The following is a 7683-nucleotide window of genomic DNA, read 5'->3' on the forward strand; positions in this document are numbered from 1 at the left end:
TCCGTGGGGATCGAGCGCAGCACATATTGGGTAAGTACGAAAGTAATTACGGGTTTAATTTCGTCGATTTGCACGGTTAAACTCTTTTTTGTCGCATTGCAATGGTGTAAATGAAATAAATCCAAACGAGTAGAATGTTAATGTTATAAAAACATGTCATAATAAAATAAAGATAAAATACGTTGTGTGTACTATAAATATTAGTAATACCTTCGGGTCAACCCAATGTGGGGCATGCCGACATCATCAGCTCATTCGCTCGCTCACGCCTCCTGACTCGCAATGCAAAAAAACTATGCAAAGGGGGTTCGCTTCCACGAGAATGTGCGGTAAAAGGACACGAAATGAAATTAATTTATTTCAACTCTCTATTACCACTCGGACGCTTCCGGGAAATCAATGCTGGGTGGTGAAAGCCCGCACTGATGCCACAGTATGGCGTGTGTGAATTTTGCGTGCCTGGGGCTGGAAGTTAATGTTCCGGGTGCGTTGCAATTAAAGCACTCCGAGTATCCACGGGATACGAGGGAACATGTGAACGCTTCTAGGCCTTCCCAGCGAGAACTGGAACGCCAACCCACTGAAATAGATCTCAACTGTCGCACTCAATGGACGCTGTCTTATTAATATAGTTTGTAGCACTTTCCGGTCGATGTCCTACTGGAGATGGTTGCACGTGGCCACTGGTGGATAAACTTTCAATTGCGCCGGATTAGGTTAATCATCGCCCCCTGGACCGAGAGCCATTCACCGGGAATCGGTCATTGCGCGCTACGGTCTGTTTTATTTACAGCACAATCTCGCCGCTTCGAGGAACGCGAGGATTTGAATTGGAAAATGCTATAATTAGTTCATCGAAACACCGCGGGTTAATGATACTCTGAAGAGGCTTCAAATCGGACGGGGCGAAACGTGGAGAGCAGACAATCAAAAATCATTAGACGCAAAGAAAATCGATAATTAAAATGGCAGGAACGAAGCGAACAGCCCTTGCAAGATCGATGGCGTATTTTGGATCCTTTCGAGCGTCTGACTTAGGGTACTTGATGTCAAGTGGTGGAGTCTGCAGACGAACGCTCGCATAATTGGTCATTTTGAGAAGGAACATGAATTTGGAATTTAATAATGTGATAATAATAATTTTCAGAGACGGCCAACAATCGTATTGATCTAGTTCGCCTTCAAACCGAAGCTGGAAAGATCCGCGATGATGAAGCCACTTTCAAACCGTTAGCAAATTGGAATAGCAAATTGACACAGGTTTAAGGGTTAAATTAAAAACACTTTTGCTAGTGGTTTCATTCACTCTAACTCCAATGACTGGCTGGACGATGCTACATTTGCAAGCTCGTCGTGACAGGAATCGCAAAACTGCGGCCCCGATTGTCCGGTTATCAGCCAAACGACACAACTCGCTCTAATCTCGTTCCTACGACCTCGTTCGTTTACAAAACCCGCGCAGGACACAACGCAACGCGTGGGATAAAAATTTGATCGTCCTTTCAATTGGACCAATCAGTGACAAAACGGAATCGGAATCGTTGCCAGAGCTGCCCGGCGAGCTAGGAAAAAACACGAGCAATCGGACCATTTTCCCACGACCACTAAACCCACAGGAGCGCGTGTTATTTATTCAGGACTCGCCGGGAAAAATAAGACTTTTCACGAGCGAAACAAATGAATGGTCGAACATGTCAATGATAGCACATTTCAGCCATGAAAAAAGTCAACCGAAACCGAAAACCACAGAAACAAGTCAACCCGCAAACTTCCGGAAGCGTACGGTTTTTACGGTGCATAGTGTCCGTCACTAAATTGCTACGGAAACTGCATCGGTTCATGGTTGTTCTCTGGAGAGCGAGAACCGTTTGACCACAGGGTTGTGAATATTTAGTTTTGCCCTATCAATTTCAATAATATTTGTTCAGTGTGTAAAATTAAATCCTTTTTATTCGTTTTATTAAATGATGAATGAGAAGGGATGAGCAGGAAATAATCCTACAGCCGAAATAATTCCGGTTGGTGTTGCCAAAATCTGTTTAGTGCATGCTGATTCCTTTTCTAAAACTCATTCGGCACAAAAGGGTAGCTGGGGCTTGCGATAAATCGAATGAAAATTGAACCCACAAATATTTGACCATCTCATGGAGGAGCGACACGCACCAGTATCACGTTGCCCGATCGGACACATGTCCCTTTAAGGTCCTGGGTCGTCCTCGCTGAACAGCTCCATTAGTAGCGAAACGGCAAAGAAAGCGAAATAAAAGGGTCGCTCCCCACAGACCCGCTACTGTAACAGAGTCACACTGCAAACATCTAGCTGCAGTAAAGAGGATTTTTTGCCCGGATGTGGGTGGTATGACAGGTTGCCATCCATTGTGTCCCACCGAACATGCCATCCTTTTTTGTCGAGAAGGGATGCACTTTTGTGTGCCGTGCGGTGCTGCAGCCTGGGTGGACGCGACGATAAGACCGGCGCTTGCCAACGAAAAATAAATACTCTCTCGATAAAGTGACCCAAAACCGGCAGCCGGAGGGCGAATTCCAGCACGACGGAGACGGACGGACCGCGTGGTGTTAGATAGGGTGTTCGAAAATTTGACAAAAATCCGCTGAACATCCGCGGGGGATAAAGGATAGAATAAAATGCTCTTTTTTGTGTGGTCAATTGTTTACTTATATCCTTTTTTCCCTCTTCCCAACAGACCGGCGAAATCCAACGAAACGCAAACCCAAAATACAAACCAACCTAACGCACGAAAAGTGAAAAACTGGGACACACTGTCCCGCATTTGTAACCGACCGAGGCTGATCTGTCCGTAAGCCAAATATTGAATTCGGCCTTTTCGGTGATGCTCTTTTTAAAAATACAGACATTCCGCCAATTTAGTCTGGCCACCAATCCAATCCATCACTTCGGACACCTTCAACCAGTTGAAGTTCGTGGCACGGGAAAAGGCCCACACATAAAAAAGCTGCAAAACGCACCAACATTATTTGGATGCGTACTTCCGAAATCTGGCGTTCGCGTCGGTCTGGGAATAATAAAGTGAAATCAATTGTAAACCTTCCACGCGCGCCACGGGGCTCTGTCTGCGGTTTCCCGTCCGCCATTCGGTGCTCCAGACCGTGCAAACCAACAGCATCGGAAGGCTGCGGCGGCATGGCGTGGTCAGCGTATCACACGTGACAGTGATTTAATAGTGTAAAATTGTAAATTGCTTTAAATCCGATTACAGCTTTGTGTGCGCACGGGCGATTGTGTGGCGAAACCGTCATTCGGCGATCCTTCGGAGTGCAAAGTGCGAGATCCGAGAGGCGAATAAAGTGGATTGCCGTACGAGCATACGATTTATTTATATCGACGATTCAACAGCCAGCGAAATCAAACAGAACCAACACAAATTTCGTGATATGCAATTCGAATTGAAATAAATTATCAAGGTGAGCAATTCAATATTTATAAATACTAAGTGCATCAGGCCAATAGCAAAACTGGGCCATTTTTCAGCATCTCAAAAGAGCTTATTATTTATTATTATTAGAATGGTCTGAGCCGTATTAAGCACTGGCATAGAGCTTTGCAGTCTAATTGATTTGCGCTGTCCGGGGTCGAACTGGCGGCTTTAGCATGGAAACCGATTAATCGGAGCACCGCAAACGGATTATTTAATCTATCGTTTGATACGGAGTGGCTTGAACAACTGTCTAGACACACAATAATGTTTTACCTGGACGCATTCAAAGCACAAAGATTGTCTCTCCTTTAAATTTTCTATTTTTCACTTTTAATTCTTTGTGAGTAACATGAGTTTCCGATTGATTAACCATGAGTAACCCGATTTAATGCTGTCCATCGCTGGGAAAATGGAAAAACTTTCAGAACACATTTTAATTCCTTGTTCGCGCGAAAACAATGTCGAATTTTTAAAAATTCGACCACCGATTTCTCTCGAAAACGATATTCGGTGGATCTGTCGAGCAGTTGTCGATGAAACGGGCGTTCTATATTCTCGCGCGTTCCAGAAAGCTCCGCACCGTATTTCCCAAACGATGTTGCAGCATCCATGCCCCAAGTTAAAAAGATCCTTGAAGAGCGTCCTCAAATAATTCTTTACGTATCCTTTCTTCATTCGAAAAACGATCCCGTTGCACAATTTCCCGTGGTTTGGTCGACGAACGGCTGTCAGTTTGCCGCAAAATCGAGCACAGCGCGCGCTCGTGACCTGACGTTTCTATGGGTTCTGGTGCTATCTCGCTCGCGCGCAACCTCGAAACATTCGCAGCGGCTTCAGCAGTCCGGCATCAGCGCATGTTTTCGTTCTCGATTGTTCCACACTATTCCACACACTTCACAAAGGCAATACGGTTCCCCGAGCCTCGCAACTCTTTATTTTCCCAGCAGTGAACAAGCAAACAACAGGAGGCGTGACACGGTGAAGAAAAGCGTGACCAGCAGAAATTCCGTGCTCGATCGAAGTTGTTTCTGGCAACGCGAAAATTCTAACCTCGGGCAGCGAAGTAGCGGAAAGAGGCGTGAACGTGCAGAACGGTGTTGCGTATTTCACGGAAGTGTATCGGTGTCCCGACGGTAGCAGCGGAGTCAAGTTTTTTCGGTAGTCAAGGCGCCACCGCCAGTGCAGCAAAATGGCCTCCAAAGATCAGGCTCCAAACAAGCAGCAGGCGCTGAAAGAAAAGGACCTCGGCAATGCGGCGTACAAACGGAAAGACTTTGAGGCCGCCCTGCGGCACTACCGCACCGCTCTGACGCACGACCCGACGGACATTACATTCCACAACAACATCGCGGCCGTATACTTCGAGCAGAAGGAGTTCCGCAAATGCATCGAAGAGTGCGAGAAGGCAGTTGACGTAGGTCGCGAGAACCGGGCCGACTACAAGCTGATCGCGAAGGCGTTCACGCGCACGGGCAACGCGTACCGCCGGCTGGAGGACCACAAATCGGCGAAGACGTTCTTCGAGAAGTCGCTGTCCGAGCACCGGACGCCGGAGGTGAAATCGCTGCTCAGCGACACGGAGAAGAAGATCAAGGAAATGGAGCGCCTGGAGTACATCGATCCGGCCAAGGCGGAGGAGGAGAAGGAGCAGGGCAACGAGTTCTTCAAGAAGGGTGACTACAGTGCGGCCGTGAAGCACTACTCCGAGGCCATCAAACGCAATCCGGACGATGCGAAACTGTACAGCAACCGGGCCGCCTGCTACACCAAGCTGGCCGCCTTCGATCTCGGGCTGAAGGACTGCGAAACGTGCTGCCGGCTGGACGAGGCCTTCATCAAGGGCTGGATCCGCAAGGGCAAGATCCTGCAGGTGATGCAGAAGTCGTCGGAAGCCCTCACCGCCTACCAGAAAGCGCTCGAGATCGACCCGAACAACGCAGAAGCGCTCGAGGGCTACCGGGCGTGCACGATGGCGGTGCACGCCGACCCGAAGGAGGTGTGGAAGAAGGCCATGAACGACCCGGAAGTGCAGCAGATTCTGAAGGACCCGGCGATGCGCGTCATCCTCGAGCAGATGCAGAGCGATCCGAAGGCGGTGCAAGAGTAAGTAACCGCGGTTCTCCGACCAACAGCCTCCGACTGACTTCGCTTTTCGCGTTTCTTCCACAGACATTTAAAGAATCCGCAAGTAGCTTCCAAAATACAGAAACTCCTGGAATCGGGTATCATTCAGATCTACTGAACACACCGCGACGCTTAGCGTACACCGCATCCGGCATCCGGGGCGAGAGCCGCGGAACAACAATAAACGAGAAGGGCCAGCACACCGCGCCTCTCGCCCGGCCGGAGCACTAGCTTTACGAATCGAGTGGAAAAGGTGGCAATGGCGCTGCTAATACTAGGATCGGTGAATTGAATGATCGCAGTTTAAGTTTTTGCTTTGAGTTTCATTTTCCTTCAATTTTATCCGCGAGCCGCGTGTGTGTTTTATATAGTCTCTCCTCGTTACGCCGGTCCAGTGGGGGTTCCAACCAACCAAATGACTTGGGAGCGCGCGCGCTGGCGCTGCCGCTGCCGCTGAGCCATCCAAACACCGACCATCACGTCGTGGACAAAAATCTCCGTTAGCGCCAGTGGCCCCGACCGACACGCGCACCGTGTGACCACCGTTGCACAGCTCACACCGCCTAAGAACAATTTCTGTTAGAAATCCGACTAAGCTAGAGAAACGTAAGAAAAGTAGACACTAGTTCTGAAACAATGCAAATAATTAATAATCGAAAGGCCAGGGCAGAGCAGCATCAACTAAAAATGGGCAGAAACGCGAAAAATAAACCATTTCTACCACATTAAATAACGCAACTTCCGCTCTTGTGCTTATTCTCGTGAGTTTCGGGCTCCCTAGGAAGGGGGGTGGGTCACGGACGTTCGAGCCGGCCACTGAAAGTGCATTTCGTTGCACTTTTCTTAAATTAGATCACACGGAGGCAAAAAATAAAACCAAATGACAACCTCCTCTTCGTCACGCAAGCATCGTAGCATATTGCGCGGCAGTCCCTTTGGGAATGTGATCCACCGGGAGAACGTTTTCTGAACTCGGGGAACCATAAGAAGCCCCCGGGGAGCACCGTAGCCCTTAGCAAACCGATTGGCCTACACTTTCCACCCAATCGATAGCGCTGATCAATAGCGCTAATCATGGCGGCCCCGTTCAACCACATCCTGGCGTACGATCCTGGCGCGTTAAATAAAAGAGCAATTAAGTAGCAATAAAATTAAACGAAAATCAGTAAACCAAGTCTGTAATTCACGTGTGTTTCCGAAAGAAGAATGTGTTGTTTCGAGTGTTTCCCAAGAGAATCCGAAAATTGTAAGTATTTGAAAACACTTACAATTTAATGATAATTTCTCTCACAACCATCGCTTCTACTGTACGTTCTTTTCTTATCATGTCCACACCACATCATGTCAACTCTTTTCCACCGCAGCGATCGCAGGAGTCGATCGGTTGGGCAGGAGAGTTTTCTCTTCTCTCAGCCGACCGCAGCGAACGCGTAAAAAGAACACCCAACTAAACTCTTTCCGCGATGATGGGGATACCAGCTTCAGCTACCTTCGCTGTGCTTCTGCGGCCCTATTACAATCTGTCGGTGACGTGACCGCTGCCGCGGAATGCAATTTTTGTGCCACAAAACATGAAATGCGCCGCACAGGCGAAGGATTGCATCTTTTTGACGGATTTCGTTACACAATTCAACAGTTCCCAACTGAATAGGATTTTCCAATGTTTCTACTTACTTAAGGCAATTAAACTTACCGTCCAATACAAAGCCAAACGAAAATAAATCCAATACACGACCGTGTCTCCCCTAATAAATATTAAATATTACTTTTCTTTATTCACGACCTTTGCAACATAATTAGTTCATAAACTTGTTATTTTATCTTCATATAGTATGTTTGTATAAGGTATGTATATATAGACGTATCTTATCGGTTTTTATTTAAAACATCTCTACATTTTTCTCTACGGTAGTGTGTAGGTGCCCATTTTGCTTGAACATGTTGACTCTTTCACGTCGAATTTATTTTATTTTACTTGTTTTAATTTGTTACTGAATTAAAAATCTTTTAACCATTAGCCAGGCTTGTTAGTAAATATTTCACAACAGTTTGTATATCTGCGTCTCGCGTAGGTTCAGTGCTTTTCCTTTTCACAACTTTG

At 47.2% G+C, this 7683-nt stretch overlaps 1 protein-coding gene across 1 annotated transcript; it reads left to right on the forward strand.

Moving 5' to 3' along the window:
* Positions 1-4342: 4342 nt before the first annotated feature.
* On the forward strand, positions 4343-6312 carry LOC128271423 (stress-induced-phosphoprotein 1). The gene is made up of 2 exons (XM_053008956.1): positions 4343-5561; positions 5628-6312. The coding sequence occupies exons 1-2, from the start codon at positions 4648-4650 to the stop codon at positions 5698-5700; spliced, it is 987 nt and encodes a 328-aa protein (XP_052864916.1). The 5' UTR covers positions 4343-4647; the 3' UTR covers positions 5701-6312.
* The last annotated feature ends 1371 nt before the right edge of the window (positions 6313-7683 follow it).

Source organism: Anopheles cruzii, chromosome 3 (genome assembly GCF_943734635.1).
Source record: "Anopheles cruzii chromosome 3, idAnoCruzAS_RS32_06, whole genome shotgun sequence".
Classification (NCBI taxonomy): domain Eukaryota; kingdom Metazoa; phylum Arthropoda; class Insecta; order Diptera; family Culicidae; genus Anopheles; species Anopheles cruzii.

What these genes read in the sequence shown, in the direction of transcription:
- LOC128271423 (XM_053008956.1), top strand. Translation starts at nt 4,648, where the DNA reads ATGGCCTCCAAAGATCAGGCTCCAAACAAGCAGCAGGCGCTGAAAGAA. An exon ending in GATCCGAAGGCGGTGCAAGA is followed by an intron (nt 5,562 to 5,627) that starts GTAAGTAACCGC and finishes TTTCTTCCACAG; the next exon opens with ACATTTAAAGAATCCGCAAG.